The sequence below is a fragment of the Artemia franciscana genome, chromosome 3 (assembly GCF_032884065.1).
Source record: "Artemia franciscana chromosome 3, ASM3288406v1, whole genome shotgun sequence".
Classification (NCBI taxonomy): domain Eukaryota; kingdom Metazoa; phylum Arthropoda; class Branchiopoda; order Anostraca; family Artemiidae; genus Artemia; species Artemia franciscana.
Window position 1 is genome coordinate 43,185,840 of NC_088865.1, and position 19,049 is coordinate 43,204,888.

The 19,049-nt window shown below is 34.3% G+C and overlaps 1 protein-coding gene across 1 annotated transcript in view; it reads right to left on the reverse strand.

Annotated features, from left to right (window-relative positions):
• The window catches only part of LOC136025292 (tetraspanin-2A-like), a 41,439-nt gene that overhangs the window by 15,306 nt on the left and 7,084 nt on the right, over positions 1-19,049 (reverse strand). The window contains exons 2-3 of the mRNA XM_065701178.1: positions 16,753-16,950; positions 4,918-5,097 (exon numbers count right to left, since the gene is read on the reverse strand). Coding sequence (XP_065557250.1) covers positions 4,918-5,097; positions 16,753-16,950 — 378 coding nt within the window. The remainder of the gene's footprint in view (positions 1-4,917; positions 5,098-16,752; positions 16,951-19,049) is intronic.

The window sequence follows — 19,049 nt, forward strand, 5'->3', positions numbered from 1 at the left end:
GGTGTTTCCCCATATTTTCCTAAATAATTTTCTCAGGCTCGTAACTTTTGATGGGTAAGACTAAACTTGATGAAACTTATATATTTAAAATCAGCATTAAAATGCGATTCTTTTGATGTAGCTATTGATATCAAAGTTCAATTTTTTAGAGTTTTGGTTACTATTGAGCCGGGTCGCTCCTTACTACAGTTCGTTACCACGAACTGTTTGACTATAAAACCATAGACTACCATCTCTCCATCAAAACTTCGATTCTTTCAAGTAGAATCATCTTTAATAAAGACTATAAAAAAACAAACCACCGTCTCCCAATTGCATTTTCGATAAATTTCAAGTAGAATCATCTTTAATAAAGACTATAAAAAAACAAACCACCGTCTCCCAATTGCAATTTTGATTCTTTCAAGTGAAATATTTCATAAAAACTAAAAAACAACAAACCACCGTCTCCCAATCCCATTTTCGATACTTTCAAGTAGAATCAGCTTTAATAAAGACTATAAAACAACAGACCACCGGCTTCTAATCATGATTTTGATTCTTTCAAGGAAATATTTCATAAAGACTATAAAACAACAGACCACTGTGTTACAGTCGTAATTTCGATTCTTTCAAGTGGAATCAGCTTTAATAAAGACATTAAAACAACAAACCACCGTCTCCCAATCCCATTTTCGATACTTTCAAGTAGAATCGGCTTTAATAAAGACTATAAAACAACGGACCACCGTCTCCCAATCGCAATTTCGTTTTTTTTTACAAGAAGAATCGGCTTTAATAGAGACTACAGTCAAAACAGACCACCGAATCTCAATTGCAATTTCGATCCTTTAAGTGGAATTGGCATTAAAAAAGGCTATAAAACAACAGACCACCATCTCCCAATCGTAATTTTGATTCTTTCAAGTGGAGCGGGCCTTAATAAAGACTATAAAACAACAGACCACCGTCTCCCAATTGATATTTCGATTCTTTTAAGGGAATTGGCTTTAATAAAGACCATTAAACAACAGACCACCGTCTCCTAATTTCAATTTCGGTTCTTTCAATGAGAATTGGTTTTATTAAAGACTATATAACAACAGACCACCGTCTCACAATCGTAATATTGATTCTTTCAAGGGGAATCAGTTTTAATAAAGACTATAAACAACAGACCACTGTTTTCCAATCGCAATTTCGATTCTTTCAAGTTGAATCGGCTTGAATAAAGACTATAGAACAACATACCACCGTCTCCAAATTGCAATTTCAATACTTTCAAGTAGAATCAGCTTAAATAAAGACTTCAAAACAACAGACCACCGTCTTCCAATCGCAATTTTAATTCTTTCGGGTGGAACCATTAATAAAGACTATAAAACAATGGACCACCGTCCCCCAATAGCAATTTCGATACTTTCAAGTAGAATAAGGTTTCATAAAGAGTATAAGACAACAGACCACCGTCTCCCAATCGCAATTTCGATTTTTTCAAGTAGAATCGGCTTTAATAAAGACTATAAAACAACAGACCACCGTCTTCAAATCGCAATTTTGATTTTTTCAAGTTGAATCAGCTTTAATAGACCACCGTCTTCCAATCGCAATTTTGATTCTTTCAGGTGGAACCATTAATAAAGACTATAAAACAATAGACCACCATCCCCCAATAGCAATTTCGATACTTTCAAGTAGAATATGATTTCATAAAGACGTCCCCCAATAGCAATTTCGATACTTTCAAGTAGAATATGATTTCATAAAGACTATAAAACAACAGACCACCGTCTCCCAATCGCAATTTCGATTTTTTTCAAGTAGAATCGGCTTTAATAAAGACTATAAAACAAAAGACCACCCTCTTCCAATCGTGATTTTGATTCCTTCAAGGGAAATATTGACTATAAAACAACAGAACACTGAAACAACAGAAACTAATAAAGACTATAAAACAACAGACCACCGTCTCCCAATCGCAATTTCGATTTTTTCAAGTAGAATCGGCTTTAATAAAGACTATAAAACAAAAGACCACCGTCTTCCAATCGTGATTTCGATTCCTTCAAGGGAAATATTGACTATAAAACAACAGAACACTGGTTTCCAATCGCAATTTTGATTCTTTTAAGTTGAATCAGCTTTAATAGAGTCTATAAAACAAAAGACCACCGCCTCCCAATCGCAATTTCGATTCTTTTAAAGGGAATTGGCTTTAATAAAGACTATAAAACAACATACCACCGCCTCCCAATCGCAATTTCGATTCTTTTAAAGGGAATTGGCTTTAATAAAGACTCTAAAACAATAGAACACCACCTCCCAATCGCCCTTTTGATTCTTTTAAAGGGAATCGGATTTAATAAAGACTATGAAACAACAGACCACCGTCTCCCAATCGCAATTTCGATTCTTTTAAGGGGAATCAGATTTAATAAAGACTATAAAACAATCAGATGACTGTTTTCCAATCGCAATTTCAATACTTTCAAATACAGTCAGCTTAAATAAAGACTTTAAAACAACAGACTACCGTTTCCCAATCACAATTTTGATTCTTTCTGGTGAAACCTTTAATAAAGACTATAAAACAACAGACCACCGTCTCCCAATCGCAATATTGATTCTTTCAAGCAGAACCTTTAATAAAGACTATAAAACAGCAGACCACAGTCTCCAAATCACAATTTCGATTCTTACAAATGGACTTGGCTTTAATAAAGACTATAAAACAACACATCACCATCTGACAATCACAATTTCGATTCTTTCAAGCGGAATTGGCTTTAATAAAGACTATAAAACAACAGACCACCATCTCCTAATCACAATTTCGATTCTTTCAAATAGACTTGGCTTTAATAAAGACTATAAAACAACATATCACCATCCGACAATCTCAATTTCGATTCTTCCAAGCGGAATTTGCTTTAATAAAAACTATAAAACAACAGACCACCGTCTCCTAATCGCAACTTCGATACTTTAAAGTAGAATCAGCTTTTATAAAGACTATAAAACAACAGACCACCGTCTCCCAACCGCAATTTCGATACTTTCAAGTAAAATCAGATTTCATAAAGACTGTAAAACAAAAGGCCACCGTCTCCCAATCGCAATTTCGATTCATTCAAGTCGAATCGGCTTTTATAAAAACTATAAAACAACAGACCATCGTCTCCCAATCGCAATTTTGATTCTTTCAAGCAGAACCTTTAATAAAGACTGTAAAACAACAGACCACCGTCTCCTGATCACAATTTCGATTCTTTCAAATGGACTTGGCTTTAATAAAGACTATAAAACAACATATCACCATCTGACAATCACAATTTCGATTCTTTCAAGCGGAATTGGCTTTAATAAACACTATAAAACAACAACTTCGATAAAAAAGCAACTTCGATTCTTTCAAATGGAATCGACTTTAATAAAGACTGTACAACAACAGACCAGTTTCTCCAATCACATTTTCAATTCTTTCAAGGCTTTAATAAATCTTCTATTGTTCCTCCTTACCATAACTTTCAAGGTAATGGTTCAAGATTGGTAGTGTACTTACTTCATTCATAAGAATTCAAATCATTGCGAAAATTTAAATCTCTCTTCATGTTACCGCCTTGAATGAGTCTTCGTCAGAATCAGAAGTTAATCTTCTTTTGGACGTCCATTGCAGAGGAACTTGTGAGGCAATTGTGATGAAGAAAGCTTCCCTCCTAATAAATTTTTTGTAAACTCTGTCCATGGTCGTCCTTAGAATTCTTCCTAAGCTTAATATTATGCAAAGTAGGAGCTCAGCCGAGATTACAATTTTGGGAGCTAAAATATTGACAGTGGTCAAGAAAGGTTCTCAAATATGAGAACTTTCAACCGCAAAAGACACTGGTTTTTACGGGAATTGTCTAAAGATTCTTAAGGTACCTGCATATTAACTCTATTTCAGAAAGTAAGCTATACAAAAATATTTTCTTATCTGAATTACCAGGGCTATACTGAGAGAAAATCTGAGATAGCCAGGACACGTTCAACGGATGAAAGATAATATATTGTCGAAAATCGTCATTTTTGATGAAACGAAAAGTAGGTCATCTCCGAATGGGAAGGGAAGAAATCATAAGAAAGAATTCAAAGTCAGCCTCCGTTTCGTATTCAAAGGAAGCTGGGGGATGTAAAGAGAAAAGCTATAAACAGATTCGGATGGAGAGGAGCGTCCATTTATGTGCTGGTCTATGGTGGCTTGTTCCTACAGTTATATACTAGTAGTAGTTATAGTAATAGTAGTAGTAGCAGTAATAGTAGTGGTAGTAGTAGTAGCAGTGGTAGTAATAATAGTAGTAGCAGCAACAGTAGAAGTAGTAGTAGCAGTATTTGTAGTATTAGTAGTAGTAGTAGTAGATCGAAAAAAGGAATAACAATGGAAAATACTTTGCATCTTTTTTCAAAACATAATTTCTCCTGTCATATCTGTTACAAGAAATTCCGCCTCTAAATTGAGGGTTCATTTGGGTCTTTCTTACATTAAGGGACTATAATTGTTCTCATTTTTATAATTTGAGCACTTCCAAATAATTTACCCAGTTTATATTTAATATTGTTCAATGACTACAGCTCCGCTTTAACTCTAACTTTATAAAACTGTAACTAGAATATATTGCAACAATATTTTAACACAATAAGGAATGAGCAGATTCTTTTTAATAAAATGAATGTCCTCGAATTTTTTTTCCCCCTTTGTGCCTCTCTCTCTCTCTCTCTCTCTCTCTCTCTCTCTCTCTCTCTCTCTCTCTCTCTCTCTCTCTCTCTCTCTCTCTCTCTCTCTCTCTCTCTCTCTCTCTCTCTCTCTCTCTCTCTTTTTCTCTCTCTCTCTTTCTCTCGCTCTCTTTCACACTCTAAAGTCTTTAACAAACCAATGTCCAAAAAAGATTGAAAATAACTTGCATGTTCTTGTATGACTCTCATTATTTCATAGGCTCTGTTATCCCTCTGTGTCTCATATATTAGCTGATAGAATCTGTCTTTCAACCAAAATGTTCCCTTTGACCAAATAGTGCTATTGTCCAAAATATAAGCAGCGCCAGCCAATTCGAAAATACAAGCAACAATGCAGAGAATACCGTACTAGAATGGATATTATTTATATAGAGATGTTTGGCTTTAAAACACCAAATTAATTTAGTCAGTTTAATCCACAATTAATGAGTAATAATACTAACGAAACAAATAAATCAGCAATAATTAATAGAACTAAACAAAGACATAAATTGGTTATAATATTCAATACTAAACAAATGCGAAAGGATTAATGATAATAACTAAATGAACTATCCAATAAAATTAGTTTACGCGGTAATTACGTTCTAAGACCATACTGGCTATACAAGACATTTGACAAAAAAAGAACGAGAAAATACAATTAAAAAATAACCGAGAACGCGAGGGTATTTTCGGCTGTTGAAAAAACGAAGCGAAAAGACAAACGCAAATATTTCGCACACTTCCCCCAACCTGTCCTTTGAGCGTTGTAATACTGCAGAGGATTAAGTCACACTTAGGAACTTTCCTGCTGAAGTTCGCAGCTCAAATTTAACATAATTTATTTCATTAATTTTTTCTTAAATAGAGCCTGGCTTTTCAACACTTATTGAATAACACTGTCTTGGGTGCATAGTTTGATTTTTCTGCATCTTGTTTTCTCCATGGTGTCAGCATAGCGTTTATTTCAAATGATAATAATATCAGTTCAGTCAGTTCAGTTCACTCGGGTTGAATAAAAAAAAAAATATAAATAGTCATACTCATATACATACAAATATAAGTCAAACTGTAGAGCATGATCAGGAAATTTTTCATTTCCTTTCTGATGAACACTGTAATTTCAGCCTTAAATTTTATTCACAAAAACTAGAAGTTGTTCTTTTAATCGACAAATCGAATATTTATCAAAGGCCATGTCCCTTGGCACCACCTTTTTACTCCTTCACCTCTTTCAGTCACCCATATTTTTCCACCAAAAATCCGTTTTCTACGCTTTGACTTTTTCTGAGAGACTCAGCTACGGAAATTTCCTTCTCACCGCCCTTTACAAAGCTGTCGCTCTGCTTTATACTCTGTAGGCTATACGTTTTCATAAGATTTTCAACATCTTATTTCGTAAGATATAAGATTTAGACTGTTAAAACAAAAACCTGTTCAGCATTTTCAAGCCAAGTCCTGACTAAATGTAAAAAAAAAAATTAAGTTCTGTCTCAGCATACAAACAAGATAATCTAAACTGCAAATTGAATAAATGCAAAAGCGGGTGAAGTTTTGACTTAGTTTTAAAACAACCTAACTGTGTATTCAGTACAAAAACGAGTCATTTCCAGACTTGTTCTAAAAGTGAGCCAAGTCAAAGTAAGCAGTGACTTCCCCCTTAATTTTTAAGGGTAAACTCCAACCGTTGTGGTGGTCCATTCACGCATTATTCTGATTTCAAATGCTTTGTCATTATAGTATGAACACTGCACTATTTTTCAGAGCCGTATTAAATACCAAATGATGGTTTTATTGGAGCATTTGAAGTTTATTTAAAGTTCATTTGAAGTTATACATTATTTGGCTCTTTTTCTGTAATTTAATAGATGGCGCCTATGAAGTATCTTGAATTACATTTCTTCATATACGATCAGCAGTTTATCCTACAAACCTAACTTTTCGATTGTAATTCTCTTCAATATATTGTTAAATCAAAAGTAGTTTAATGTAATATTACAAAATATAATTTTAGTGGAAACGTAAAATTTGGGAGCCAGAATTCTTTAACTCGCCAAATGTCATAAGACCGTTCTGATGTGCAGAAACTATCCAGATATTTCATACATTTTGTTATTAAAATGTAAATACTGCTCCATTTTCCTTTACCATGTTTAAATGTCGAGGGACTGTTTTCGTGTAGAAGTGTATCTGAAATTCACTTAAGATCCCCTTTGTTTCCTAAAGATAAAAACATTTCTCGGGCCGTTGTTTCTAACTCAATAGACAGCGTTTAAGCATTGTCTGAAATTGCAATCTTTCACATACTACTGACAATCAAAAGAAATTTAATTCAATTTTGCTACACTATGTTACATAATATTTAAATACAAATACGTTCTAAGACCTTATGCTTCAAAAGATTAGTTTTTGTTTTTAGCATTCAAATTTCTTCTTTTTCTTTCTCTCCTCTTTTTTTCTGAGCGCTGAGGGCGGCCTGGCAAAGGTCTTTGCTGAAAGTCTTCTTTGTCTTTTTGTTATTCTTTTTTATTTTCATTCACTGAAAATCGCTCTCGGTTTGGTTTCTGAATCATTTTTTCTTCATATTTTTGTCTTGTTTTCTGTCAAACGTTATAGAACATTTTTACATATATCATATTTTATGTAATATATTAAAATAGTATAATATACGATATGGTAGGCTATAATAAAGTCTTATATGCTGGGCTTCGCTTGGGTCCTAGCACTCGGTATGCAGCGGGCTTGTGTATGTTTAATTTTAGCTGTCGCTTTTCTTCTAACCAGAGATTAATATTAACTTCTGCATGATGTTATAGTGTTACCATGGGTTAGATATGACCACCATAGTAAAAAAGAAAAACAAATTTTTACTGAAACTCGTGATTTATCTAGATCTTTTTTTAGGCCAAAAATGTGAGTATGCGAGTTTTCACGAAAAAAAAATATGATTCCAGGGAAAAACACATATTAGATCGTTTAATTAATAAAAAATAAATATGAAGTAATAGAAAAAGGTTCATGGTCGTCAAAAATGCCGGTCAAAGTGGAAATTGATTAACTGTACTAGCAAACTGCAAGTGAAGAGCGACCCTTGTCAATGGCAACCGAAACTTTAGAAATCGAAATTTGGATTACAATTTATCCAACAAATAAATATATTATTTATTTCTTTTATCGATGATTTACATATGCACAAAGCATTAATTATAAAGTTGCTCATTATAAATTAATAGCTCATGAAAGTTCGTATAATTTCTGAAATAGGAATTAGACTGCCCCAGTAAGTGGTACGATTTTGGTGGGAACTTTCTCATAGAATTCAATATGCACAAGAAGAACTTTAAAGGCGCCATACACAAAATGTTATACTTATCATTGTTTCTTATGAAGTGAATAATTATTCATGGGATAATACATTTAATTTCTGATATAGGCTGAAGTGTGCATTATGAAGCCTAAAGAGGCGACAGCTGCTTTGTTTATTTCGAATAAAAAAACTAAGTACGGCTTTTTTCGAAATGTTACTGTGAAAAGGCTAAATTACTATTAAAAAACTGTGTTTAAGTTTGGTGTATTTAGTGGTATTTAGTGTATTTAGTGGTGTATTTCTTGTATTTAGAGTAGCCGTGGTATGCTATTGAAAATGAACAGAAGTTGAATGAAACTAAAACAAGTTTTTAAAATGAAAGCAAAAACGACATTAAGACCTAAATCAGACAGAAATTATCCTGCAAATGAGAGGTTCCTCTCCCTCTTCGATCCCTCGTACTCCACGCTACAATTTCACTTTTGGCCTTCTTCTTCAAAAACGACAGCTCAAACGCAAGCTTGTGTGTAGAGAGCGAGGGTATAGGAAGGGGTAGCCCACTTCATTTACGTGTGAATTACTGTCCGATTTACGAATTAATGTCACACTTTATTTCTATTTGAAAGAGATTGTTTTTTTATGTAATTGCGGAAACAAAGGGACTTTTCCGGTTGATATTTTCACTTCGTTATGTATTTTTTATTTTTCCTGTATGCTAATAATTCGGATACCGTATGTTAATATTTACTAGCAATTTGGTATCGGGCTTATCAGCTTTTACATTTTATGTTTAGAAACGTCTGATGAAGCACAACAGGATACAAATGTATCTGTAGAAAGTGGCACAACAATATTCTATATTTGAGGGTTTCCAATAACAGAGCGCTAAGCCAGGGAGCAGGTGCGTAATTTGCTATGGGGCATGTTTGCTATGGGAAATGTTGAAGTAAAACAACGGTAAAGACTAAATGTTTTATTATCAAGTTTAAGAACAAAAAATCTTCGCGCTATAGAAAAAAGCAGAAAGGCACATCGTAACATTTTAATACTAGTTGGCTAAAATCGTTAATGTACTTGAAAAAAATATTTGTGGTTTTTCCCATACAATATCTTATTTGCCAAACAAAAGGAAAAAACTCGTTTTTCCGTTTGTTAAGAATAAGAGATGGATATTAAGCTTAAGGTATCAAACCCCCCTCAATGCGCATATAGTTATTTGAATTAGTAAGTGAATTACCATCGCTACTCAAACTTAAAAATAATTAAATAAGATGGCTCGTTCAAACAGTTCGTGATAAGGTACTGTAAAAAAGCGGCGACTCGACTAAATAGTAACCGAAATTCTAAACAACGGAATTTTGACAAAAAATAGATCCATGAAAAGAATCAACTTTTAATCTAATTCCAAGTACTATTAAATAATAAAAAAACAATTTTTTTTAACTGAAAGTAAGGAGCGACATTAAAACTTATAACGAATAGAAATTATTCCGTATAGGAAAGGGGATGTCTCCTCCTCAACACCCCACTCTTTACGCTAAAGTTGTTTTTTAAGTAGAGCTGTGACAAAGAGTCAAACTTTAGCGTAAAGAGCGGGGCGGTGAAGAGGGGACTGTTCCTTTCGTATAAGGAATTATTTCTGTTCATTTTAAGTTTTAATGTCGCTCCTTACCTTTAGTTTTAAAAAATGTTTTTTTTTTAATTTAATTTCTGAACGTTTTTGGATTAATGCAGGTTTTGATTTTGGCTCATCGTACATGAATAATTAAAACAAAGTTTTGCGTATTAATTTTTGCTTCTTTTTTTTGCTAAATGGCTTTCTCTAAGTTTTGACCGGATTATTTTGAGAAAAAAGGTAGGGGAGAGAGGCTAGTTACCCTCCAATTTTTTTTAGCTACTTAAAAAGGCCACTTGAACTTTTAATTTTATTTACGAATGTTTTATTAGTAATAAATATACGTAGCTTACAATTAACTTACGTAACGAACTTCTATATTCGTATTTTTTTTCCTATATGAGGGGGTTCACCCCTCCCCCCGTTAATACCTCGCTCTTTACACTAAAGTTCGAATTTTGCTCCAACTCTTTAATAATAACACCTGAATCACAAAGGTTGTTTAATTAAAATAAATAGCTCTTTTGAAATTCTTTGAAATACTTTTGCGTGAAGAGCGAGGTATTGAGGAGGGGACGAACCGTCACGTATATGTAATAATTTCTATTCGTTTTAAGTTTTAACGTTACTTTTTACTTTCAGTTGAAAAAGCTTGTTTTTTTATTTAATTTCTCACTGTCTTTTTAAATAAGGCTGGAAAATCAAGCACCCCTTCATGGAAATTTTCTTCAGCCATGATAAATTCCTCCATGGAAAGATAATCCCACGTAACCCCCTTCCCGTAAACCCCCAACCCCCCATCCCCCACCCACCCACCAGAAGAGATCCCCCTGATAACGTCTGAATACTCCCCAAAAACCAATACTATATGTGAACAATGGGCAAAGTTCATAACTTGCAGCCCTTCCCCCGGGAGCTGTGGGGGATTAAGTTGTCCTCAAAGACATAGTTATTAAATTTTTCGACTATGTTGAACAAAATGGCTATCTCAAAATATTATTTCGGTGACTTTGGGAAAAAATGAGCGTGGGAGGGGGCCTAGTTGCCCTCCAAGTTTTGGTCCTTAAAAAGGGAAATAGGACTTTTGATTCCCATTAGAATGAGCCTTGAACCCTCTTGTGACATTCTAGGACCACTGAATGGATACGATCATCCCTGGAAAAAAATACAAATAAACACGCATCCGTGATCTTTCTTCTGGCAAAAAATACAAAATTCCATATTTTTGCAGATAGGAGCTTGAAACCTCTACAGTAGGGTTCTCTTGAAACGCTGAATCTGATGGTGTGATTTTCATTAAGATTTTATGACTTTTAGGGAGTTTTCCCCCTTTTTTTAAATAAGGCAAGTTTTCTCAGGCTTGTAACTTTTGATGGGTAAGACTATGCTTGATAAAACTGATATATTTAAAATTAGCATGATTATCCAACTTTCATTGTAATTTAAACGCTTTTTCCCTCCTATAAAACTTGTTGAACTTTGGCGTTGACAAGTCCCCCCATAGTTTCAGGGGATAGCGTTATAAGCTACGCATCTTCTCCTTTATTCACATATAGTGTTTGTTATGGGAAATGTGCGGATTTTTTTTGGGGGGGGGGATTTTTTGCAGAAGATTTATTCCACGGGAAGAGTTTTTCAAAGAGAGGGAAGTTTCGGGGGGGGGTCCCCATCTAAATTTTAAACGGGTTGAGAGTAGAGGATTTCCTGGTATTATTTGAGAAACTATCAGAAATTAAATAAATAAAGTTATTTTTTAAATGATATTTAGTTGTAGAAAGCCCCAAAATCCAAGTTGTTTAATATTTAACTGCTCAACTTTAACTACAAATTAATTTGGTAAATGTTTTATATTTTTTTTTTTATGTCTAGATGGTAAGTAAATATAGTTGTTAGTTTTTGGACTCGAAGATGTAGAAATACTCAGAGGAGAGGAGATGAGCCTATTAGAAATTAAATATAAAAAAACAAGTTTTTTTAACTACAAGTAAGGAGCGACATTAAAACTTAAAATAAACAGAAATTGTTCCGTATATTAAAGGGATTGTCCCCTCTTCAACGCCTCGCTCTTTACACTAAATTGTTTTTTATTGTTTCAAAAAGTAGAGTTGTGAGAAAGAGTCAAACTTTAGCGTAAAGAGTGAGGCGTTGAGAAGGGGACAACCCCTTTCATATACGGAACAATTTCTGTTCGTTTTAAGTTCTAATGTCACTCCTTACTTGCAATTTAATTTAATTTCTTATTTAAGTTCTGAACGTTTTTGAATTAATGCATGTTTTGATTTTGGCTCACCGCACAGGAATAATTAAACAAAATTTACCTATTAATTTTTTTTTTGCTAAATAGCCTTCCCACATTTTTGGGACGATTTTGATAAAAAAAGAGGTGGGGGAGGAAGCCTAGTTGTCCTCCAATTTTTGGCTACTTAAAAATACAACTAAAATTTTTTATTTTTTTTTACGAACGTTTTTGTTAGTAATAAATATGCGTAATTTATGAATAAACTTACGTAATGAACTTCTATATTTGTGTGTTTTCATTACGTATATGAGGGGGTTCACTCCCTCGTCCTCGGTCTTTACACTAGAGCTTGAATTTTGTCCCAGTTCTTTAAGAATGACCCCTGAATCACAAAGGTCATAGAATAAATAGTTGGAATTACTAAAAACACTTTAGCGTAAAGAACAAGGTATTATGGAGGAGACAAACCACCTTTTATGGGTAATATTTTCAGCTTGTTTTACGTTTTAATGCTGCTCATTACTTCCAATTGAAAAAAAAATATTCTCTCCCTGCTTTTCTTCTGGAAATTCCTTCACGGAAAAATCCTCCTAGTAGCCCCCTCCCTCCGGCCCATCCCACCCCAATTTGAAAAAATCCTCATGAAAACGTCTGTGCACTTCATAATAACCATTATTGTATGTAAACAATGGTCAAAGTTTTTAACTTGCAGCACCTCCCCTGGGGACTGTGGGGGATAAAGTCGTCCCCAAACAGCCCGTTTTTAGATTTTCGGCTATTATTGTGCCGGGTCGCTCCTGACTACAGTTCGTTTGAAAAATGACTGTTTGAAAAACCTCTTGAATCATTCAAGTCCATTTACACTGAAACGTTCTAAGGTGCAGCTGGACTTGACTTCTTCCCAGCTTTTGATATGATGTATTGGCAATGATTTTATATTGGCTGTATTTGAATATTCATTTTAACTTTAACTCTGCAGTATTTTATATTAAATTATAGGTAAAGAAAAAGCGTAATATAGTGAAAAAAATATATATTTTTGTTAAGCACTAGACAAAGCTAACCACCGAACGAAACTATCAAACTGGAAAGTCATTGGTGGAGAGCTACTCATATTTGCCTAATACTTAAAGCTTTTTTCGTTTTTTCTTAGAAAAAATATTTGTATTATGGATCTGTTCGATAATGCTGTTTTATATTAAGTGGAGATTTACTTGTGTTTGCACAGTGCTTAAATTTTCACAATTTTTTCTAGAAAAAAAAAATAATTTATTTGAGCATCATGGCTGCAACGGTCTATTTTTACTAAACACTAAAACATCAAGAATGTAAAAAGAACATATCAGTGGGCAATTTGTTAATGAAAACAACCAGTTAAATGTAATATTATTGGGCAATATTACTACTACATAATTGCTATGATAATTTATACTAGAATACAAAGAAAACAAATAGCTCTTATTAGGAAATACGCATAAGCTTGACAGTAAACAATTGCAAAAAATTGTCAGATATGCTGTGATAAAATTAGCTTAGCAAATAATTACGAATTTGTTGTTTTTTAAAACAAAATAAAATGAAAGTATTGTACAATAAAAATTATTTCAGGATTTATGCAAGCTGGTTATTCTCTTTAATATTTTAAGTGTTAAAATACTAGAGTTGGATTATCAATTCTTGATATATTGTAAAAACACTATCTATACTTAATAGTTAGAATAGAGTGCAAAAGAAAAACATTCGGACCAGTATCGGTCTCAGGTGGCTTACTGATGTGATGAGTTATTAGTAGTCATAGCTAGTAATGAAAAAATACTTACTACAGGAGGGGATCTAGAGTAAACTTATAGGGAGGAAGCAACGTAAAAAGGGTGCCAATAATTGACCAAACTGAGAAAATTACTTAAAAAAGAGGAAGACACAGAAAAAAGTAAGGAATGAGAGTGCCAGAAAAATTCTTGGGTGATCGAGGTTTCCCTGGATCCGCCAGTAGCTTACTATATCAATTTTCTCCTAAAGGGAATCCCTCTGTTCAAGCTTAAACGAAAGGGGAATCAATATTTGGTATTTGAACATGCTTTTTGTTCTATTTAAAATTTGAATACAATCATGCTAGGATATACCGCTCTAAAGTTAAGTTTGCTAATTGTAAATAGTAGCAAGTCATATCAAAATAGTGGGAAATATTATTACTACGTAACAGACAGAACAAACAGAAGTTAGATTGACGTTTTTAATTAATTTTGAAATTACATTTGTCTTTTCTTTTTATTTAATTTCCAACTTGCATTATATTTTGAATTTACCTTTGAGTTAGAGGTGTCTTAAAACTAAAAGGCTAACCATGGATCCCTTCGAAAACTGAATTAGTATTTTAGCAACACTAATATATTATTGCAAAGGTTGGGATAAAGTTGTTGCAAAATTTTTCTCTTTGCAATGTTCTTAGAATCCCAAAAAAAGATCTTGAAGCAGTTCAAAACTTTTTCTTTCTTTTTTTGGTATACTTAACTAAAAAAAAAATCTACGAATTAGAGTTCCATGTAGAGATAGTTGCTGTTATATGTACATCTATCAAACAGTTCGTGGTAATGAACTGTAGTAAGGGGCGACCAAGCTCAATAGTAACCGAAACTCTAAAAAACGGAGTTTTGATACCAATATAGCATATGCATCAGAAGAATTTAAATTGTATGTTAATTTTAAATATATGTATGTTTCATTAAGTTTAGTTTTACCTATCAAGCTACGATTACCTATTAAGTTACGAGCCGGCGAAAATTGCCCTTTTTTCCCAAAAAAAAAAGGGAAAAGACCCCTAAAAAGTCATAGAATCTTAACGAAAATTAAACCATCAGATTCAAAAGCGAACCCTACTATTGAAGTTTCAAGCTCCTATCGGCAAAAATGTGTCATGTTGTATTATGTGCCAGAAGAAAGATCACGACTGTATGTTTTTTTTCCAGGGATGATGTTATCAACCCGGTGGTCCTAGAATGTTGCAAGGGGGCTCATTTTAACGGAAATAAAAGTTTCAAGTGCCCTTTTTAAGTTACCAAAAACTGGAGGGTAACTAGGCCCCCTCCCATGCTCATTTTTTCCCAACGTCACCGGATAAAAATTTTGAGACATCCATTTTGTTCAACACAGTCAAAAAATGTAATAAATGTGTCTTTAAGGACCACTTAATCATCCACAGTCCCCGGGACAAGGGATACAAGCTATGCAAGTTATATACTGACATTTTCAGGGGGGTTTCTGGTGGTGGATGGTTAGGGAAGGGGGTTACGTGAGAGGATCTTTCCATGGAGGAAGAGAGTTTTCATATAATTCCATGTCTAATTACCCATGATAGGGGAAGAGAGTTTTCATGAAGGGGGCGCTGGATTTTCCAGCGCTATTTAATAAAAACAACGACAAATTAAATAAAAAAGCAATTTTTTTTAGCTTAAAGTAAAGGAGCAACATTAAAATTTAGGACTAACAGAAATTATTACGTAAATGCTGGGGTTCGCCCCCTCCTCAATACTCGTTCTTTACGCTATAGTATTTTTTAGTAATTTCAAAAGAGTTATTTATTCTAATTAAACGGCCTTTGTGATTCAGGGGTCATTCTGATAGAATTAGAAACAAAAATCAAACTACAGTGTAAAGAGTAAGGTATTAACGAGGGGGCGAACCCCCCCTCATATAGGTAAAAAATATACGAGGGGGTGAACCCCCTCATATACGTAATAAAAATATACGAATATAGAAGATCGTTATGTGCGTTAATTTGTAAATTACGTATATTTATTACTAATAAAAACGTCCGTAAACAAAATTTAAAATTCTAGTGGCCTTTTTAAGTAGCCAAGAAATTGAAAGGCAACTAGTCCCCCTCACCTGTCCCTTTTTTCCCAAAATCGTCCGATCAAAACTTTGAAAAAGCCATTTATCCAAAGAAGCAAAATTAATATGCAAATTTCCTTTCAATTATTCAAGTACGGTGGCTCCACCTCCACGCAAAAATCCTGCCCTCCCATGGAAATGTCTTCTAGATAAATAAATCATGCAGAAAATTTACCCTGGACAATGACCATTAACATCTGAACGCGCAGAATTGAGTCGGCAAAGAGAAAGAAAGACACCTCACACCCAAAAAATGTAGTCATACTTCCCAGTAACAAATACTATACGTAAACAATGGGCAAATTTTAAAACTTAAGGAACTTTCTCCAGGGTCTGGGGGGTCTTTTTATCCCCAGAGATAGTTAGTGGTTTTTTTTAACTATACTGAACAGGATGGCTAACTCAAAATTTTGATCAGACGATTTTGAGACAAAAGGCATGGGAAGAGACCTAGTTACCCTTCAATTTTTGGTTTCTTAAGAAGGGCACTAGAACTTCTAATTTCTGTTCCAATGAGCCCTCTCGATATTTTAGGACAACTGGGTTGGCACGATCAGCCCTGGGGAAAATAAAGAAATAAACGCGCATCCGTGATCTTTCTTCTGGCAGAAAATACAGAATTCCATATTTTTGCAGATAGGACCTTGAAAGCTCTACAGTAGGGTTTTCTAATGCTTTGTTTCTGATGGTGTAATTTTCGTTACGATTATGTGACTTTGGGGGTGTTTCCCTCTTTTATTGAAAATCAGGGAAATTTTCTCAGGCTCTCTGCCTTTGTAGGTAGACAAAACTTAATGAAACTTATATATTTGGAACCGGTATAATAATCCGATTCTTTTAATTGGAATACCGTTCTTTAGAGGTACGGTTACTATTGAGCCGCGTCACTCCTTGCTTACACTTCGTTACCACGAACTGTTTGATTTGGTTTTGCTGTTTTAAAAGGACTAATAAGAAAAAAAAACTTACTACGAGAAGAGCACCTCTGCTCTCTCCCATTGCACCCAAGCAACCTATAAGTGGAGCAAGAGCTGCTAAAATAGCTGCTGTAAGCAAAACTGCCGTTCCATCGTGAAAATGACGCATTTCTAGAGTATTTATAAAATACTTGAAGTCCCAATCGGCGTATGCCCAGCATGCCAAGCCAAAAAGGGCCACACCAAGTATCTAAGAGAGAAACTCTTTTAAATAGTAGATTTCTAGATTAGGCAAGCATTTATAACGTAAATGGATTGAAATAGTGAATTTCCTTAATCAATTAATTATTATTTTTTCTAGTTTCATTTGTGGTACCGTTTAAGTTGGGAATACAAAGTTTTTCTGTTAGTTAAAAATTCAGATTTAGTGTACTCGTTGCAGGTTGTATTGGATGGCGAAGCAGATGGATTCTGTGGAGAAATGTTAGTAAAATCTTCCAGGCACCGATCAGCCTTTTTCTCAAGTAATAAGTCACAGAGGTGTCCTTTCTCGGGGAATAGGAGAAAACTATGGTTTTAAGAATGCAGGAAACTTGAGAGAATGGAAACGGTTCTTATCATGAACAAAAATCTCCACGGCCTCCAAGAGTTTGGCGGTTTAGTTTGGACCCATTGGAGCCGTTATGGAGGGCAAAGGGGAACAGCTTTCTCTCCCCAATAATTTTGAGAACAAATTATTATATGGCCCATGCCCCTTGACTCTCCATATGGAGACCCCTCTTGCCCCCCATCCCCAATAAAAATCTGGACCTACGCCAATGGGTAGGCCTGCCCATTCGAATTTAACTATCCGACATAGCCTTCCAAGATTGTTCAAAGCTAACCTAGGCCTACACTTTACAAACTAGATTTGGAATAAGAAATTCTTGAAAACAAAAAATGCCGATTAATTGTCGCTTATAGGGGAATTTTAGCTTTAATTTTGTAATATTGCAGATTAGTCCTGTCAATTATCCAATTTTCTTTGAATATTTCTACTTTTATTAACAAAGTCGCTAGACGTTACTCTGTTAGTGACTTAGTGGTTTTAAATATCTTTCTGTCTCTGGAGATACAACTCTTACAAGATTCTATTCTCTGTGGCCCTGGAGGAGACAGTAGCATAAAAGGAGATTTGATATACAAGACTCATACAAAACTGTGGAAATTATTTTTCTCAATTTAAGTCATGGGGTGACAAAGCTGCACTGTCAAGTGAATTGTGGAAGTCTGGTGTGAATTTAGATACTCCTTTCCCCCTTTTCTTTTACAGAATGATGACTTTTGTAAGATTTGTATTATCTTGGGAGATGATCGACGATTTTTTGCATTTATTTTACTAGCTTCTTTGTTTAGCGAAGCTAAAATAACGTGATCCTTCACTAAATTGAAATTATGATTTGACAGGATTCTCCAAATAACTCTATTAAACTACCACTTGAAGTTATATCTTCCGTTAATTTGATTTCATCGAAGTCATTTTTGTGAGGATTTCCATTTCCCAGGTCTACGATGTACTTCGTAAATGCTTCCTGTTCGGGATCGACCATATATTTTTTCTAAGGGAATATGTTTGAAATACATCCAGAGAAGACCTTTTTTTATTGACATTTCAAGTGTCTCCCTGCAGTTTTTGGGAGTTGGACTGGCAAATGCTATAGGAAATCACCTCCAGCAACTAAAATTTTCCCTCCAAATGGCAAGTTTGGATTTGCAATGGACCGCAACAATTGATCCATATTTTTAAGCCATACTTGAGTAACATCGGTGCTTCGTCAAGCAGAAAAACTTCCAAATGTTTGTCATTTTCATGGGTCTTCATGTTGTCCATTCTATATGGTTCCACCCAAAAACTAAAATTACGACCTTCTATTGCCATCGTATTTAACTTGGATGCAATGCTATGATATGCACGCTTAATTGTAGTGTCTTCAGATATATTAATTCTTTGCGCTTGCCGAATAAAAGTCCCTGCCAACTGATTTTTCAGCTTCGTCCAAAGATCTCATGGATCTGCAGGATTTCCGAAAAAAAATCATTACGAAGAGTATTCGCAATAAAAAAGGCTCCCAAATACACTTTACTATGTTCCTAAATACATATCTTGTCACATATCTTGTAGCATTTCTTATAAAGAATGTGAGGCATGTTTGACTTTTAGTTTCCAAAAGCCCGAAGGCCATTCAAGTGAACCTTTCAGAGAATATTGAGTGGAGTGTTGAACTAAATCAAAACACGTTGTGTACATACGGGTTATCAAAAGGGTGTAACTCAGGAATGACTGAGTATATTAATTTGAACTTCAAGGAA